Raw genomic sequence first — 20,141 nt, 5'->3', positions numbered from 1 at the left:
CATATATTATCTCATTTGGTTGTCACAAGAACTCTGAGAGCTATTATACTATTCCCTTTTTCATCTGAAGATGAGAAAATTGAGGTTCAGAGAAATAATGAGATTTGCCTGAGCTCAACAATCTGGTGAGTGACAGATACAGAATTAGAACAAACTTGGTCTGACTCCAAAAGCCAGTGTTCTTTAATTTAGATTACATTTATTGACAAGGAAGAACATTAATACCACAGAGTTAAATGAAAATGCAGTTTATAGAACAATTGCACAGTTTGATTCTATTTTGTAAAATATACACATAACTATAGCTATTAGACATGCAGATGTGAGTGGGGAATTCTAGAAGGATATACATTAAAGTGTTAATAAAGGTTCTCCTTTGAGTATTTGGGGAGTTTTCTTTTTTTTCTTTATGTTTGTTTTTCTTACTCTTCTACAGTGATTAAATTTAATTTATAAATAGAAAAACAAATCTACAAAACCAATGCTTCTTTGAAATTGTAAACCATAGCCTCTCTCTTATTTTTACTACAAATCAAAGTCTATTTCCTCCACATATTTGCAAATAAATAAATAAATAAAGCAGATCCTTCATACATTTATACTTAGCAAACACATCTTGAGCACCTACTATGTTCTGGGAACTATTACATAAATGATTTTACTTCAGTGTACCAGGATTCTCCCTTTTGCTCCTAAGTACGGCATCAAGGGTACCTACTCTCCCTCTCATATCTTGATTACAACTATCTGCATTTGGATTTTAAGTGTTATCACTAATTATTGAATGCGATTAAATCCATATGAAAGGCATATCTGGTATTATACTACCAATGGTTGGCCTGCCTCAGTGGTTTTAGGCTTTGAAGAGTCAGACAAATAAATGCCTCGTCGGTCACCGCCTCTGTACTGCCCCTACTCCTGAAAGGGGGCATGCTGGCCTGAAGCGGATTCTTAAAGTTTATTTCAAAACCGGGGGGGGGGGTGCATATTTCAAAACCCAGACCACAGTGGCCGCCACCATCAGGTGCAAATTCCCCACTTGTTAAATATTCCTCCCCCCAGCCTTTCTTACTCCCTTTCTTTCTGGAACCCTGGGTCCTAACCCTAACCCTCCCTTCTGCTATGAGCCCATCAAATGGGGTGATTTTAGAACCCATTCTCACTGGATTTCCTCTCGTCCCTTCAGACTTCTATGTATGTCTAATTCAGAAAACAAACAAAACAAAACAAAACCACACACACACGGTGGGGCTTTCACAGCCCTAAGCTTCCACAGCCACGACAGCTCTTCCCAAAGGGGAGGAGAACAGCTGTTCGCCTGTCCCTGGAGACAGAGAAGGGGGTGATCCCACGGCACAGCAGGGAATGCCCAGGGGAGCGTCGTGGTGACGGTGGGGAAGAGAGCAAATCTCCCGTCTCTACACTCTTACTGTGAGAGGGATCCGTCCGACTTGGCTAACGTGAGTGTTAGGAGGCCTAAAGTCTTCCTGGTACCACTGAAAACAGCACGGGCACTGTACGGGCAGGATTTTTACAACTGTTTTTAGAAAGTAAAAGAAAAAGCCCCCCAGGATTTGGCCACATCTCTACAATACCGATTAGAGTGCAAAGCGGCCGAGCAGCTTGCAGGAGCGCTCGCTCGCCCGGTGCCCTGCGCTAACGCCGTACTGCGGCCGCCGCGGCGCTTAGACCCGAGCGGAAGGGACCAAGCGTGGATCTCATTGGATGGCAACAGTGAGCGCCGAGCGGGTGTGCTGCCCGCGCGCGGTCGGCCGCAGCTTCCTCAGCTAACACCTCGGCGGCGATTAGAGAGCAGCGGTACCTGAGCGAGCCCGGTCCACGCGCCCGCTCTGAACCTCCACAGGAAAAGGCGGCGGGTACAGCCACCGATTCACAGAGCCAGGAGCCCCGTGGCTGGGCGGTGCCGACCGCCGCGTGTGGCCACCACCGCGTCTCCCTAGAAGGGCGCTCGCCTGCGCTCGCGTCCACACTGAGCGTCAGCCGACTGGGCACTCCTGGCGGCACCCAGAGCTCAAGGCAGCCCTAACCCGGGCAGGGGTGGCGCCCGAGCACCCGGAAGAGCCGGCGCACTGAGGCCCGAACAAAGCGTGTAGGCTGCCACGTCGTCCACCCTGTGAAGGTCACCTAGGAGACCAGGCCGGCCCCACCCGCGGCGTCTGGCAACCTAGACCAGCCAGGGCAGAAAATGGAAGAGTCTCCCAACGAGGCTCCCGCCGGATCCTTGGCGCCTGAAAGCACAGCCAAGTCCCCAGATGACAGCCACACAGATGGCCAGGAAGACAACTGGCAGGACCAGGATGAAGAAGAGGTAGATGACCAGACTGATCCCAGAACGGCTGAGCAAAGAATGTCTGGACAGACTGACCACAAAGGCTCTGAACCCACTGGGCGCCAAACATCTGATCGCGCCGATCTCAGCGCATCCGACCACGCCAATGTTGCTCAGCGTAGTGCATCTGATCAGGATGACCAACGAACGTATGAACAGACAGACAGCAGGACATCTAGCCAAGCCAATCATGTACAGTCTGAACAGACTGACAGCGAGATGTTTCTTCCACGTGAACAGAGGACTTCTGAACAGATTGGACGCAGAAGGTCCAGCCAGGCTGAAGGCAGAGATTATGGGCAGATGGACGGCAGATTGTCCAGCCCTACTGAGGAAAGAGCTCATGAGCAGAGTAACCAGAGATTGTCTAGCCAGTCGGACCGAAGACCTTCTGAACAGATTGGCCATAGATTGTCTGTCTCATCTGAACAGATGGGCCGCAGAATGTCTAGCCAGGCGGACAAAAGAACTTCTGAACAGATTGACAGCAGGTTGTCTGGCCTGGTTGAACGAAGAACTTCTGAAAAGACCGGTCATAGACCGGCTAACCAAGTTGACCCCGTAACACCCGTAAAGACTCACCAAGAAGTGTATGAGGAAGCTGCTGGCATAGCTGAACAGCAAGCCGCTGACCAAGCTGAGGGCACTGCTGATCACCTTCCGGCCGACAAGCCTGACTACAGTGACCAGATGGGCCGCTTAATGGATGAAGAGAATTACTACAAAGACTACGTGGCTGACTATGGAGCCCTTGACCAGTATGATGACAGACTGTTTGCCCAATTTGGTGACAGTAAGAGGTACGAAGAGGCTGAACCCAGAATAGAACCCTGCAAATTTGAGACCAGAGACATCAACGGTGACAACTCCCCAGCTTCAGCTGAAACTGAAAGTTCAACTGATCTGCAAGCATCTGACTCGTTTGGTGCCAGGTTCACCAGTAATTTGCAAGCAAAAGACCAAGTCTATTCCCAAAGATTCCCTTGTATCTCATCCAAGTTGGACTATATCATCAGTCGAGAAAAAACTGAAGCCATAGAAACCAAGTCTGTAGGTTAAAGGGGCATTCGATAACCACCTGGGAGACTGGAGGCCAAGCCAAGGGCCTGTTGTGGTGATACAGGGGCAAGGAGAGGGCACATGTTGACTCAAAGATGAGGAATAAGCCTACATGTTACAGTTGATTCTGGAAAGGCAGGAGAAGGGTGGGAAATAGATCCTGCTACAGGAAGGCCATTCGGGAAGGATCAGTGAGCCAAGATTCAGGAGACCTGGGTTTCAAGTCCTAGTTCTGCTGCTTACTCTGGGACACTAAGTCATTTCCCCTCTCTGGGATTCCTCCAAAGGAAAGACATTTGGAGTCAGCTGGAGATCCCCGTGAAGGGAAAAGTATTTGAAGTAGATTGGAGATGTGTAAGGTACCTCCAGGGACTTGAGGTGTGTTATGTTGCCAGGAGATCAGTCAGGTTTGTCATCAGAATGCGTCTTTTCTCCAACTCCTGGTGTTCAGGTCCCATCAACACCAGATTCCACTGATAATAACAACAATAATAACAAAACTTCCTGGGGCTTTTCAATTTATTAAAGACTCTCTGGTGGGGGGGGATATTTCTATTTCAGGATGATATTCCAGAGTACCAAGAAGGACGGAAATCTTTTGGATATGATCAAACTTATAGGAGGCAGTTCCCTCCTATTATATATGAAGATCCTTATCAAGTTTCACTACGATACATGGAGAAGCACCACATTCTACAAATATTCCAGGTAAGCCTCTCAACCCCGTTCTTTAAAAGTGAGTTTTACAGTGAGTACAATGTGAAAAACAAACTTGGACGTGGCTTTTAGAGGTACAAGAATGGGCCTTTGTTCTATAAAAAGGATATAATTTCATTGAAAAGGCAGTAAGTGCACTGAGATGTATTAACCAAAAGAAGTAAATGATAAATACCAAAGAATGGGAGCACCTGGGGGCTCAGTCATTTGAGGGTCTGCCCTCGGCTCAGGTCATGATCCCGGGGCCCTGGGATCAAGTCCCCCATCAGGCTCTCTGCTCAGCAGGGAGTCTGCTTCTCCCTCTCCCTCTGCTCATTCCCCACCTCATGTTCTCTCTCTCTTTCTAATTAATTAATTAAATAATAAAAAAAAACACCAAAGAATGCTACTTACTGTGGTATAAAGCCCTTCAGAGGGATTAGAGATCAGGCAGGTTAGTTGATAGGGAAAAAGTTGGCCAAGGGTTAAAGCTTGAGCCAGACTGGGAAAGAATGACAAAATACTGGCAATTGAAAAGGAGAGAAAAAAGCTTTTTCAGGCAAGAATATAATACTTTCAAAAGATGACCAATCTGTGACCACCTAAAAACCTGCATTCTTTAGGGAGAAAAAGAAGTAGTTGAAAGTTGCTTTTAATTCTTGAAGTTGCAAATCTCATTGACCTCAGGATATAGGGCTGGAGCCTCCTTGAAATTGTGCCATTTCCTTGGTCAATAGAGAATTAGAAGAGATTATCACATTTATACCATTTTTGTTGTTTGGTGGGTTGTTTTTGTTTGCCTGACATATTTATTTTAATGTTAATATTATTACCCAGCAAGGCACAAGTATGTATATTTTAACATGTACAGGTAGTAACATTGTGTTTGGAAAGGTGTAAAATAAGAATGGCCCACCTCAAATGAAAACATAAACTGGGGGGAAAAAAAACATTTTTTTTTTTTTTTTTCTCCAGGGATCCTACTTCCCTGGGCAGCCTCAGGCCTGGAAAAAAACCACTTAAAGTGGGAAAGTTTAAGTTTAAAGAAGTAGGGTATAGAGGCAAAAGCACAAATTATGCGATCAGTTAGCCCAAAGCTCCAGCCTAACTTTGCCACTTCTCATCTTTGTGATTTGGAGAAAATTAATTAACTTCAATGAATCTCAGTTTCCTCGTTTAAAACAGAGTGATTTTACTCCATTAACCCTGCTCTATCCCTTTTCTTTCTTAAAATGTCCTTTTGTGGGAGAGTGCTAATGGCTGGGTTTTCTGGCTTTAATCAGAGAACTACTAATTATTAAACTGAAGGATGAAAGCTATTGAAGAAAGTGGAAATCAAATCATTTATAAATAATTTTCTTCATCTGTCAAGAAAAAAATACTTGAGAATATAACGTTATTATAAGAAAAATTAGTTATCAGATATGTATTCAATAGAAACATATATGAAATACATAATTGGCATGGGTGCATTAAATGGATATTAAATATTTTACACTTGAAACTTGCCCCATTGTTATTCCTTGCAAATGAGAATTCTGCTTTCTTTATTATAATGTTTTGGGTTATTAAACAACAACAAAGTATGGAAGTGAATTTCTGAAGTTTTGTATATGCTTTCTTATTTATTATTATAAACACTGAACATCTTTTTCACCTTTTAGAATGAAATGCCTCACAAGGAAGTTTCTATGTAAAGACATATTGTGTTTTTAATTTACTCAAAAGACTTTTCTTTTGAATAAAGATAAAGCAATTAATTCATTAATTTCTCAGTCTAGCAAAATCACAATTCTCAAAACAAAAACTTTGTCTAAAACTTTCTCACTACCTGTTTGATCTTGGAAGCTGGAAAAATATCCACTGCTATTTATTACTTAATTTTTATTCCTCTAAATTTTACCTTAATTTGCCTAATTTTATCAGTAGTCAGAAAGTAATTTGTCACTTTGTAGAGATACAGAAATTTCTTGAAAAGACTATAGTGCTAGGTTCAAAACATGGCTTCAGTTAGAAACTGACCACATAACTTTTGCTCAGAACCATAATGCAATGCCTCATGCTCTCTCTCAGCAGATCACGGAGAACTTAGTCTGTGAAAAGCCGGAGGACCCCCTCAGTTTTATGCTGTGCCAGGTATGGAATAGGAGAAAGAGAGCAAGCTTTTAATTCTGTTTATTGTAAAATACAGCACATGTACATGCACACAAAACAAAACACGTACAACTCCGTGAGTTATGAAGTGAGCACTTATAAAATGTTGAACGCTAATGTCTTTTTAGCATTAGCCATACTGATGGGTGAATAGTAATGTCTGCAGCTTCCATCTGCTTTTTCCTGATGACTAAGGCAGCTGCATACCTTTTCATGTGTTTATTGGCCATTTGGAAGTACTTCTTCTATTGTATTGTCTTTTTCTTACTCATTTGTCACAATTTTATATGTATTTTAGAAAGTTATGAGCCCTTTGTTGTGTTTCTTTCAGGTTTCTTCTCCTGCTTTCTGCCTTTCCTTGTTATCCCTTAAAAGTATCTTTTGATGAACAGAATTCTTAATTTTGATACAGTCACATTTAACAACCTTTTAAATTTATGATTAGTACTTTTTTTTTTTAAGATTTTATTTATTTATTCAACAGAGATAGAGACAGCCAGCGAGAGATGGAACACAAGCAGGGGAAGAAGCAGGCTCATAGCAGAGGAGCCTGATGTGGGGCTCGATCCCATAACGCCGGGATCACGCCCTGAGCCGAAGGCAGACGCTTAACCGCTGTGCCACCCAGGCGCCCCTATGATTAGTACTTCTGGTGTCCTCTTTTAGAAGTCTCCTGAGCCCAAACTCCTGTCTGTAGCCCCTTATATGATCTCATAGAATTTTGTGGATTTTTTTGGCGGTGCCAGGGCAGGGCCGGCGGGGTGGGGAGAGGAGTTAAATTTAGTTTATTTTGCCTTTGATGTTGATATCCAGTCACTTCAGAATTGATTTTGTGTGGGGTGTGAGGTGGGATCAAGCTTTATTTTTTTTTCTAAGCAGACATCCAATTGACCAAGCGCCTTTTATTAAAAAGACTGTACCTCCCATACTGCTTTTTATTTGATTTTGATGGCATATTTGTTTATGCCTGCTCCATACAAGACTGTTTTAATTAATATGCCTTAAAGTAAGTCTTACTATCAATCAGAGCAAGTCCTTACATCTTACCTTTCTTTAAAAATTTCTTGCTCAGTCTTAGGCTTGTGTGTTTTCATGTCAATATTTAAAGTAATTTGTCAGGTCACACACCCACAATCAGAAGCACACACTGGTGGGATTTTGATTAGGATTGCACTGAATCTGTAGATCAATTTGGGAAGAAGGGATGGCTTGAGACAATGATTATTTCCAATCCTTTATCCTCTGAATTTATTTAGGTCTTTAATTTCTCTCAGGACAGTTATTATTTGCACAAAGATTTTACATATTTTTGATAGATTTATTTGTAGGTATTTTACAATTTTGATGCTTTTGTGAATAGAAACTTTTAAAATTTCAGGTTCTATTTGCTGGTATATAGAAATTTGTTGATCTCTACCCAGCAAACTTACTAAATTCAACTTATTAATTCTAACCATGTATTTGTAGATACTATGGGTATTTCTACATATATAATCATATAATTTGCAAATAGTGACAATTTTATTTAATCTTTTTTTTAAGAGTATTTATTTATTTATTTATTTGATAGAGAGAGAGATAGCCAGTGAGAGAGGGAACACAAGCAGGGGGAGTGGGAGAGGAAGAAGCAGGCTCCCAGTGGAGCAGGGAGCCCGATGCGGGACTCAATCCCAGGACCCTGGGATCAGGCCCTGAGCCGAAGGCATACGCTTAACGACTGAGCCACCCATGCACCCCTATTTGATCTTTCTAATCCGTATCCTTTTTTCCCACTCGTCTTATTGCATTTATTATGTATCTTCTCTTTGCCTCTTCAGATCCACCTTTTTCTCTTTTCTACGCTACAAAGTAGCTAAGCCATATGGACTAGATCAACAGACTCTCATTCCTTTCTACTTCCGACTGGGTTAAGCCAATGAAAAACCCTGGAGGAAGATTGGTGGGAGGAAAGAAAGTGAGATCAGGTTTATTTCCCTGGCCTTTTCCCTTATGATCTGTCTTGAGCTGTCTGGAGGTCACTGCTCCTCTCAAGACATCTTTTTACATGACTCTGCTTCTAAATTCCAGCACTGTTCCCTCCTCTTGACCTTCAAGGTTAAGAGGTTAGCTCCACTTTTACTGGCTTTGGATTGTTGTGTTATCTTCTGCGACTCCCCTATGCCTAATTCTTTTAAATGAACCCCTTCTGAATGAACCGTCATTGAAGTCTTCTATTTTGAATGTGCCGTTTATTTTCTGTTGGGACACTGACTGATACAGCACACTGGTTAGGGATCTCCAATAGAATTAATATTGACTAAAAGCTACAGTGGTTCACTTTGCTTGCTCTTCATCTTTAAAAAAAAAAAAGTTTTCCCTATTCAACTGTTAAGTATGATGTTTGTGCTGTTCTATAGATACTATTAATCATGTTAAGGAAGTTGTTGTCTAATCTGTTTTCTGAGAGTTCTTCATCATGAATCATTAACTTTATCAAAATATTTTTCTATATCTATTGAAATGATTGCATGATTTTTCTCCCTTATTCTGGTAATGTAGTAAAATATGTCTATTTTCATTTTTAAAACTTTTCAAGCTTACATACAGGAAATTACACAGATCAAAAACTGTACAACTTGACTAATTATCACTAATTGAATAGACCCATGAAGCCACCTGTCAAGTCGAGATAGAATGTTACCAGCTCCTCAAATCTTACATGGTGCCTGTTTCCAATCACTACCCTTTCTCTTCCACAAAATAACCACTATTCTGACTTCTAGATTAGTTTGGCTTTTTTAGATTTTTATATAAATGGAATCAAATATTACATACTATTTGGGGGCTGGCTTCTTTTGATCAGCAGTATGTTTATAAGATTCATTCATCTTGTGCATATTCACTCCTTTTCATTTCTGTATTCTCTATTCTGAGTGAGACTTTTGGTTTTTCTGAATAATGCTGCAGCGAACATTTGTGTCCTTACCTCTTGGTGCACGTGTACATGTATTTCTATTGGGTTCATACCTAGAAATGGAATTGCTAAGTCATAGAGTATTGACATAAGTTCAACTTTAAAAGATGGCTGCCCAAAAGTTTTCCAAAGTACTTTGATCAGTTTATACTCTCACTTAAAGTGGCATTGTTCTAGTTTTCTTCATGTTTCTTGTGCCATGGTGCTTTGAACTTCTAGGAACTGTGGGCTCATGGTTTTCATCATATTTGGAAAGTTGTCAGCCACTATTTCTTCAAACATTTTTCTGTCCCAGCCTCCTCCTCTAGGAACTCAACTGCACATGTAATGAGCCCCTTGAATTTGTCTCACAGCTCACTTGATTCTCTTTATTAAAATTTTTTTCCTCTCTCTATATCATTTTGGATACTTTCTTTTACTATGTCTTCAAGTTTACTACTCTTGTCTTCTACGGTGTCTAAAGTACTATTAATAATAAAGTGCCAGTGTGTTTCTCACTGCACACATTATAATTCTGTAGTTTCATCCCTAGGAGTTTAGTTTGTGTCTTTTTTTTTTTTAAGCTTTTATTTATTATTTATTTGACAGAGAGAGAGACAGCCAGCAAGAGAGGGAACACAGGCAGGGGGAGTGGGAGAGGAAGAAGCAGGCTCCCAAAGGAGAAGCCCGATGTGGGGCTCGATCCCAGGACTCCAGGATCATGCCCTGAGCCGAAGGCAGACGCTTAATGACTGAGCCACCCAGGGGCCCCTAGTTTGTGTCTTTTCTAGACTGATGGTATCTCTACTTTACTTTTTGCACATAGAGAATACAGTTATAATAACAATTTTAATTTTCCTACTTCTTTATATGCCTGGTAATTTTTTAATTGAGATATAAGTGACACATAACATTGTATTAGTTGTAGGTATATGCCTGGCAATTTTTGATTTGTGTAAGATATTATAAATTTTGCCTTGGTGGGTGCTGGATTTTTTTTGTATTCTTGTAAATATTCTTGGACTTTATTTTGGGGCCCAGTTAATTTACTTGGAAACAGCTGGACCTTTTCAGATTTTGCTTTTAAAAATGTTTCTAAGGGGAACAGAAGAGTTTTCAGGCTAGGGCACATTATTCCCTGCTACTGAGGCAAGACCCTTTTGAGTATTCTACCCAATGCCCCATGAATCATGAGGTTTTCCAGTTTGACTGGTGGTAATGGGCACTATCCCTGTAGATCAATTTTCCATGGCCTCTGCTAGTTTTCTCACACACATGCACTGTTCTATATGCAGAGGATAACTTGAAGGGGACTTTCTACAGATTTTCAGAGTGCGTTCTGTGCCATTCTCTCATCTCTGGCACTCTGCCCTGTGAACTATAACTGTCTTGGTTTCCCCAGGATCTCAGCTCCATCTTCTCAACTCAAGGGTCTGCAGAGTTCCTCTCGGGTTCTCTTTCCCTCTACTAACATCAGAAAATTTTCTGAAAAGAGCAAGGGACATGCACACTTATGATTATTATGTCTTTCTGATGAATGGACTCTTATCATTATGAAATGCCCATCTTTCTCCTTGGTAATATTCTTTGCCTTGAAGTCTATTTTCTCTGATATTAATATAGCCAGTCCAGCCTTCGTATCTTACAGGTTACTTGGTATATTTTTTTCATCCATTAATTTTCAACCTATCTATGCTTTGTATTTAAATTGTGTGTCTTGTAGGTACTACATAGTTGGGTCTTTGTTTATTTAGAACAAGCATAGGCAAACTATGGACCACCTGGTTTCAAATGGCCCACAAGTTTAGCAAGAATTTAGTCTTTTAAAGTGGTTGAAGAGGAAGAAGGAGAAGAAGAAAAGTAAGTGCAAGAAGGGGGAGGGGGGACTCAGCAGCAGCAACAAATTGTGTCCTGCGATGTCTAAAACATGTACTATTCAGCTTTCAGAAAAAGTTTGCCAATCCCTGGTTTAGACCATTAGCATCTAACCTAATTATCAATATGGTTGAATTTAGAGCTCTCATTTTATTATTTTTATTTTTGTCTCTTTCATTCTTCTGTTCCTCTTTTATTGCCTTCTCTTGGATTATTTGAATACTTCCAGTATTCTACTTTAATTTGTGTATTGGCTTTTAGCTATACCTCTTATTATTTTTTAGCGATTGCAATATATATCCCTAACCTTCCACAGTATAAAATTAATACTTGTATAACTGCACATGAAAAGGAAACTTTATAATCATATTGGGTCCTTTACTCCCATCTATTCTTTTATATTAAACTTGTCATATATATCACTTTCTACATAAGGGAAAACCCCCACAAGACAATAATTTTGGCTTTAAATAATCGTATGTATTTTAAGGAACTTAAGAGAGAAAAAAGTCATTTTTTACACTTATCCACATAGTTTCTGTTTCTAATGTTCTTCATTCCTTTGTGAATTTTCATGTTTCTCTCTGAAGTTATTTCCTTTCAACCTGAAAAACTTCTTCCAGCATTTTTTGTATTGCAACACTGCTGGCAAAGAAGACTCTTAGTTTTCTTTTACCTGAAAATCTCTAACACATTCCTTTTTGTAGAACATTTTTGCTGGATATAGAATTCTGAATTGACTTGTCCAGCTCTTAAAAATGTGGTTTCACTTGTTCCTGGCCTTCATAGTTTCGGGTGAGAAATCCACAGTCATCCAAATTGTTTTTCCCCTGTACGTAATGGGCCATTTTTCTCTGACTGCCTTCATAATCTTCTCATTTTCTTTAGTTTCCAGAGGTTTTATCATGATGTTCTTTGGAATTTATAATTCTGGGGGTTAGCTGAGCTGCTTAAATCTTATAAATTTATATCTTTCCCCAAATTTTGGAAGTTGTCTGCCAGTTTCTTCAGATATTTACCTGCCCCATTCTTTCTCTCTCCCTCTTTTCTTTCTTTTTTTTTTAAAGATTTTGTTTATTTATTTGACAGAGATAGAGACAGCCAGAGAGAGAGGGAACACAAGCAGGGGGAGTGGGAGAGGAAGAAGCAGGCTCATAGCAGAGGAGCCTGATGTGGGGCTCGATCCCATAACGCCGGGATCACGCCCTGAGCCGAAGGCAGATGCTTAACCGCTGTGCCACCCAGGCGCCCCTCCTCTTTTCTTTTCGATACTCAAATTAACCTTATATTAGACCTTTTGATATTATTCCACAGATACCTTAAAGTTCTCTTCATTTGTTTCAAGTTTTCTTGCTCTCCAGGTCAAATAACTCCTTGGCTTTATTTTCAAGCTGACTGACCCTTTCTTCTGTCATCTATATTCTCCATTAAGCCCATCCAGTGATTTTTTTTGAAATTTTTTAGTTCTAAAATTTTTGTTTGGTCCTTTTCTTTATTTTCTATTTATCTTCTGAGATATTTTATGTTTTCTTTGATTTCCAGTATATTTTCCTATACTTCATTGAATAGGTACAATAACTGCTTTAAATTGCTTATCTGATAATCTCAACATTGGATCATCTTGGAGTTGGCATCTATTGATTGTCTTTTCCATTTTTAAAAAAAAAATTTTTGTGGTAAGAACATTTAACTTGAGTTCTACCCTCTTAACAAATTATTAAGTGTACTGTACATTATTATTGACTATAGGTACAAAGTTGTATAGGTCTCTAGAGCTTATTCATCTTGCTTAACTGAGACTTTATGCCCATTAATTAGTAACTCCCCGTTTCCCCCTCTCCCTAACCATTAACAACCATCATTCCACTCTTTGATTCTATGAATTTGCACTTAAATACCTCATGTAAGTGGTATGCAGTATTTGTCTTTCTGTGACTGGGATATTTTACTTAGCATAATGTCCTTATCCATCCATATTGTCACATATTGCAGAACTTTGTTGCTTTTTGAGACTAAATAGTATTTCATTATGTGTATATACCACATTGTCTTTATCCATTTTTTCTGTTGATTGACATTTAGATTGTTTCCACATCTTGGCTACTATGAATACTGCTGCAATGAACATATCTCTTCAAGATCCTGATTTCAATTCTTTTGGATAAATAAAGCAATCCCAAAAGTGGACTTGCTGGATCATATGTAGTTCTATTTTTAATTTTTTGAGGATTCTCCATACTGTTTTCCATAGTTGCTACACTATTTTTACCTTCCCACCAATAGTGTGTAAAGGTTCCAATTTCTCTACATTCTTGCCTACATTTATTGTCTTTGTTGTTTTGGAAAGAGTTAACCTAGCTGGTTGAGATGATGTCTTGTGGTGATATTTGATTTGCATCTTCCTGATGATTAATGACATTGAACATTTTTTCACATACCTGCTGGTCATTTATATGTCTTCTTTGAAGAAATGTCTATTCAAGTCCCTAGCCCATTTTTAAATTAGGTCATTAGTTTTTTTTACTATTGAGTTTTAGGTGTTATAATATATATTTTGGAGATTAACCCCTTATCAAATATATGGTTTGCAAATATTTTCTTCCATTCTGTAGGTGGCTGTTCACTCTGTTGTTTCTGTTGCTATGTGGAAGATTTTAGTTTGGTGTAGTCCCACTTATGTAGTTTTGTTGCATGTGCTTTCAGTGTCATATCCATGAAATAATTGCCAAGACCAATGTCATGTCTTATGTTTAAATCTTTAATCCATTTTGATTGTTTTTATTAAGGGTCCAATTTCTTTCTTTTGTGTGCAAACAGTTTTCCCAGCACCATTTGTTGAAAAGAGTTTCCCTTCCTTCTGCTTATCTTTGGCACCCTGTTGAAGATCAGTTGACTGTGTATGTATGGATTTATTTCTGGGCTCTCTATTCTGTTCTTTTGGTCTATATATATGTCTTTATACAGGTACCATATTGTTTTTATTCCCGTAGCCTTGTAATATATTTTGGAATAAAGAAGTGTGATGCCTCCATCTTTGTTCTTCTTTCTCCAGCTTATTTTGGCTATTAAAGGTCTTTTGTGGTTCTACAAGAATTTTAGAATTGTTTTTTTTTTCTATTTCAACATTCACCAGAGCAATATGACAGAACTCAGTCTACACAACATACTATTCACAATATTCAGACTATGATCTAAAATTATGCCACCTATAAAAACCTAGAAAATGCAATTCAGTTTTAAGTGGAAAAGATGATTTTACTCCTTCCTTTTTGGTTTGGATATGCTCTGACTAGAACTTCCAGTACTGTGCTCAAGTGGCAAGAGTGGATATTTTTGTCTTGTTCCTGAACTTAGAGGAAGAGGTTTCAGGTTTTCACCATTTTTGCCATTGAGTATGATGTTAGCTGTGGGATTTCCATAGATGGCTTTTATTATGTTGAGGTAACTTCCTTCTATTCCTTCTTTTTTGAGAATTTTTATCATGAGAGGGTGCTAAATTTTGTCGAAAAATTTTTTGATCTATTATGACAATCATATGATTTTTATTCTTCATTTTACGAATGTGGTGTATCACATCAGTTGATTTTTGTTCATAGTATACAGGTGTTATTTGCAGGATTCATTTTGTAAGTGCTTATTCTTGCATATAGGAAGCAGCTCTTACTGTTTTGTATAAAACATATGCATTTAAGGTTTTGTCACATAAGTCTAACTATGTGGTATTTTCACTTATTTAGTTCAAAATATTTCTAATTTTCACTATGTTTCTTCCTCAACTCATGGATTTAGGGACATTATTTATATAAATTATCGAATACTGGAGTTTCTTTTTTTTTTTTATTTAAAGATTTTATTTATTTATTCGGCAGAGATAGAGACAGCCAGCGAGAGAGGGAACACAAGCAGGGGGAGTGGGAGAGGAAGAAGCAGGCTCATAGCGGAGGAGCCTGATGTGGGGCTTGATCCCATAACGCCGGGATCATGCCCTGAGCCGAAGGCAGACGCTTAACCACTGTGCCACCCAGGTGCCCCCAAATACTGGAGTTTCTAATTGCCCTTTGGTTAATGATTTCTAAGTCAATTGTACTTTACTCATAAAACAAGATTTCGAATATTTGAAATGTGTTGACTTGCTTTATGATGCAACATGTGGTTTAACTGTGAATGAATTAACTGGGGTTGAAAAAAAATTTATTCTGCAATTACTAGAATATATCCATTAGGTCAAATGTTCTAAATATATCCATTAGATCAAGTTTTCAAAATATGTTGTTCAAGTCTTGCAATACAATTGTGAATTGTCTGTCTCCTTTAGTTCTGTTAGTTTATGCTGTGTGTATGTAGTTAAGGTTATGTTATTAGGTATGTATGAATTAGAATTCTTATATTTTTCTGGTAACTTGAACTTTTTTATCATTAAGAGATATATCACGAACTCTAACAATTCTATTCAGTATTTTTGTAGCTGTATCAGATTTATTTTAGTCAATGTTTAAATGATATAATATCCTTGTTACTTTTAACTTTACTCTTTCTTTAAGTTTTAGGTGACTTTCTTATAAATAGCATATAATTTTTTTATCATTATTCAGATCTAACAAGCTTTTAATTTTAACCCATTTATATTTGATGTTATTAAAGATATATCTGGGTTTACATCTATTGTCCAACTATATGCTATTTGTTCTACCTGCTCTGTTTCTTTTCCTCTACTTTTTGCCTTCTTTTATCACTCCATTTTTCTATTAGTTGAGAAGTTATACACTCTGAATTTTTTTGTTGGTTTCCCATTAGGGTGATTTAAAAAAATTGATAGACTTTATATTTTCAGAGTAGTTTTTAGGTTTACAGAAGGAATAAGCAGAAAGTACAGTGAGTTCTCATTTACTCCCGTCTCCTTTCCCCATTTTCCATCCCTAGTTTCCCGTTATTGACACCTTGAATTGGTGTGGTACATTTCTTACAGCGATGAGCCAATATTGATATAGTATTATTAACTAAAGTCCATGGTTTACATTAGGATTCTCCCCGTGTTGTGAATTCTATAGGTTTTGGCAAATGCATATGCTATGTATCTGTAATTACAGAATCACACAGAATAGAGTCACTGCTCTAATAATTACTTTTAATATTTTTTAATGGGGGCACCTGGGTAAAACAATCGGTTAAGCATCCAACTCTTGGTTTTGGCTCAGGACGTGACCTCAGGGTTGCGAGATTGAGCCCTGCGTGGGGCTCCGCACTCAGCAAGGAGTCTGCTTGACATTCTCTCTCCCTTTGCCCCTCCCCCACCCAGCTCTCTCTGTCTCTTTCTCTCTCAAATAAATAAACTAATCTTTAATATGCATATATATTTTTTAATGGTTCCCATAAAATTACAACAGGTATTCTTGACTTATCAAGGTCTAAATTATTTGTACTAGGTCAGTACAAGGACTTTTGTGTTTTAAATTTCTATATAGTTTAACCCCACAAGATACGGTAATTCCAAGTTGACCAAAATTGCAAGTGGAAAAAATTCTTTCTCATTCTCTTCAGGTGCAGGAAATGATAGCAAACAGAGACAAAAGTGAAACCTACAAAGAATGAATTTCTCCTCAGCAGTGTTTACAGCCCTCAGTATCAACACTATGTTCTGCCTCTCACTCTGAAAAATGATTTTTGAATGGTCATTGGTAGTGACTCTGCCTAAATATGTTCTTAATTTTCAAGTAAAAATCTATAGGGTATCTACTTCAAAAATTCACATGATAGTTACAGATACCTCTGGCTATCATACCAAATACATACATGTTATACTTCTCCATGGCTTGGTATTTCAGTACTCATTCTCCCAAAGTACTGTACAATAACAAGTTCACAAATCTCAAGGAGGATCAAGAAAAGAATATGAGTAATTTATACGTGGTTCTTATAAGGCATACAAATCTATCATATCTCCAAGCCATTTATAAAATTTTCAATCAGAAAATAATTTTTAACAGCCCATTTTCCCCCTCTCTTAATGGAAGATGATTGTTGTAATCTCTTTTTTCTTGTCTTTTAATACCTCCAACATATTTTTACTGTTTTTCTCTTTGACCCTGTTATATTCTGCCCTTAGTAGATGGGATTTAATCTAATCCTAGGAATAGCTCTCCTCTGATTTTTAACCTACAGCAAAATTCAAACATGTTATACTACTATGTACACACCTGTGGGAGAGGCAGACTCATGCTTCCTCATTACCTTTATCCCCTGAAGAGTATCGACATTGTATGGACCGTGTAACCAGTGGAACTGGTATTTAAAAGCAGAAAGCCTTAACATGGTCTGTCTGGTAAGAGAGTATCTGCCCAGCAATCATAACTGAGATGATCATCCAATATTATTTTTGTAAGCTGAACCTGTTGTTTAATTTCTATTTGAACATTAAAGCAGACTTGATTCTTTAAACTGGTGACTTGGTGTGATTATGTGGTTGCATTACAATGAATTAAGTTTCTGTTTGAACGGTCAATCACAAATCCTACTTTTTTTATACCTGAATTTCATTTCTAATAATTATACCAAAAAAAAAAATCTCCTGCTGATAACTTCAGATTTTATTTTGTTCCTTCAATTGTCCCCAAAACGTGCATATAATAAATGTTTTCCACTCGGATAGGCAACTTGTCTGTTGATTGTGGGTTAGCAAAACCAGGTGAAAGCTGGATAACTTATGGGAAAAGTTTGAGTGACATGACTAAGGTTATAGTCAGTTGGTTGAACAAAATAATCCAAAGACTATTAGTGTTCAAAAACTTGGGTGTTATCAGTAACATTTGAAATTAAGTATTCCATTTAGTTCACTGGTTTTCAGCCCTACCACCAGACAGCTTCTCAAAGCAGAACACTTCAGACCAGACCACCCCAGTCATTTCAGCCCTTCTCATTGGCTTTCTGGGATACATTTCACAACTGTCATTTTGACCTTTTGTCAACAAGGTGGTGGACTAGAGGGGATGAGCTTGGAATGGCCCCATCATCCTATATGGACACGTATGACTAAAAGGGGAAGGAGATGGGAGACCAAGGTTCACTTTCAGTGACTCAAGCTGTCTACTAAAAGAACTGTCTAGTGTTGAAGATCAATCAACTAAAAGTATATTCAGTTCTTAGTTCCTAAGTGGTAAGAAGTAATCCCAGGCCTGGAGTAAACACTAAAGGTGAGAATCTAGGTGGAATGAGCTGTTGGCCAGGAGGGGAAGTGGAGTTTCAGAGAAGACGTTCTCTGAGTGTAGCTGACAGAGGACATGGATGGCCACGTGGGAGAAAATGTCATGGGGAGTTAGTGTTTCAGTGTCAGAACAACCAGAGATAAAAATATATGATCCCCCTTGAAGGAATCCTCCAAGGATTCTTCTGAAGGAGATATTCCTATAGATATGAGGTGTGAGTGTTCCAAGTGTTAAATGAGATGACACATAAAAGCACTTAGAACAGTGCCTGGCTCTGTTAGCTCTTATTATTTTAGTGCTATTATTACCAACAGTCTTACTATTCCATTTTACCTGAGCAATCCTCATGACCCTCCCTCCCTGCACTCCCTGACACCCTGATCTCACAGTAACAGAAAGTAAAGCTACTAGACGAGTTTTCCTGGGCCTGTCCCCTTCCCTCTTCCATTTAAAGAATAAACGTGAGACATCATTTATCATTAGGGAAATGGAAATCAAAACAAAGATGAGATACCACTTCACACCCACTAGGATGGCTGTAATCAAAAAGACTAACCATAACAGGTGTTGACAAGGATGTGGAAAAATTAGAACGCTATACACTGTTGGTAGGAACGTAAAACGATACAGCCACTTTGGGAAACAGTCGGGAAATTCTTCAAAAAGCTAAATGTCATATTATCATATGACCCAGCAATTCCACACCTAAGTATATACCCAAGACAACTGAAAATATATAGCCTTACAAACACTTATACACACATGTTCCCAATAGCATGAATAATAACCAAAAAGTGGAAACAATGCAGATGTCCAGCAAGTGATGAATGGATTTTAAAAATGTGATAATCAACAGATGAATGGAGAAACAAAATATCATAAATACATACGAAGGAATAGTATTCGGCCTTATAAAGGAAGGAAATTCTGTCACAGACTACAATATGGGTGAAATTTAAGGACATTATGCTAAGTGAAATAAACCAGTCACAAAATGACAAATAGTGTATGATTCCACTCATATAAGGTATCTAAAGTAGGTCAGATTCATAGAAACAAAGTAAAATGATGGCTATTAGGGACTGGGGGGAGGGAAGATAGGGAGTTGTTTAGCAGGTTTAGAGTTTCAGTTTTGCAAGATGGAAAAGTTCTAGAGGTCTGCGGCACAACAGTGTGAATGTACTTAACACCACTGAGCTGTAAATTTAAAAATGGTTATGATAGTCAATATCATGTGATACGTTTTTTATCACAATTTTAAAAAATGAAAAATGAAAAAACTGCGCCATATGTATACAGTGGAATATTACTTAGTTATAAGAAGGAAAGAAGTGCTGATGCACGACTATGATGGATGCACCTTGAGAACATTCTGTGAAGTCAAAGAAGCCAGACACAAAGGCCACACATTATATGATCCCGTGTATGTGACATGTCAAGCCTAGGCGAATCCATAGAGATAGAAAGCAGATTCGTGGATGTCAGAGGCAAAGGAGGGAGGGTAATGGGGAGTGAATGCAACGAGGATGAGGTTTCTTTTGGGGGTGATGATAATGTGCTGGAGTTAGATAGTGGTGATGGTGCCCGACTCTGTTCTAAAAACCACTAAACCATAGATGTCAAAGGGGTGGACTTTATGGTATATGAATTATATATCAATAAAGCTGTTATTTAAAAAAGAATAAATGTGGATGTCAATATTTTTAAGTCCACTTTATGACACAGGAGAGTGAAGGAGAAACTCAGAAAGATTAGAAACAGGAATACCTGAACCTTCCAGGAGATTTATCCTATTTCCTCCATGCTTTATAAATTCTCTTGCTTTACTCTTTGATTTCTTGCATATGCTTTATTTTTTTTAGTTAGCTTCCTATTA

The 20,141-nt window shown here is 38.5% G+C and overlaps 1 protein-coding gene across 1 annotated transcript; it reads left to right on the top strand.

Moving 5' to 3' along the window:
- Positions 1-1,833: 1,833 nt before the first annotated feature.
- Positions 1,834-17,480, top strand: TEX55 (testis expressed 55). Its single transcript, XM_045785622.2, has 4 exons — positions 1,834-3,400; positions 3,971-4,117; positions 6,179-6,241; positions 16,605-17,480. The coding sequence occupies exons 1-4, from the start codon at positions 2,207-2,209 to the stop codon at positions 16,653-16,655; spliced, it is 1,455 nt and encodes a 484-aa protein (XP_045641578.2). The 5' UTR covers positions 1,834-2,206; the 3' UTR covers positions 16,656-17,480.
- Positions 17,481-20,141: the final 2,661 nt, after the last annotated feature.

The sequence above is a fragment of the Ursus americanus genome, chromosome 4 (assembly GCF_024610735.1).
Source record: "Ursus americanus isolate L20-20 chromosome 4, mUrsAme1.1.p, whole genome shotgun sequence".
Lineage (NCBI taxonomy): Eukaryota > Metazoa > Chordata > Mammalia > Carnivora > Ursidae > Ursus > Ursus americanus.
Note: the sequence above shows the minus strand (reverse complement) of the source record. Positions and strands in the feature narration are given on the sequence as shown.

Coding starts and splice junctions, on each gene's coding strand:
- TEX55 (XM_045785622.2), top strand. CDS start 2,207: ATGGAAGAGTCTCCCAACGAGGCTCCCGCCGGATCCTTGGCGCCTGAA. Junction 4,118..6,178: donor ACATTCTACAAATATTCCAG/GTAAGCCTCTCA, acceptor GCTCTCTCTCAG/CAGATCACGGAGAACTTAGT. Junction 6,242..16,604: donor TCAGTTTTATGCTGTGCCAG/GTATGGAATAGG, acceptor CATTCTCTTCAG/GTGCAGGAAATGATAGCAAA.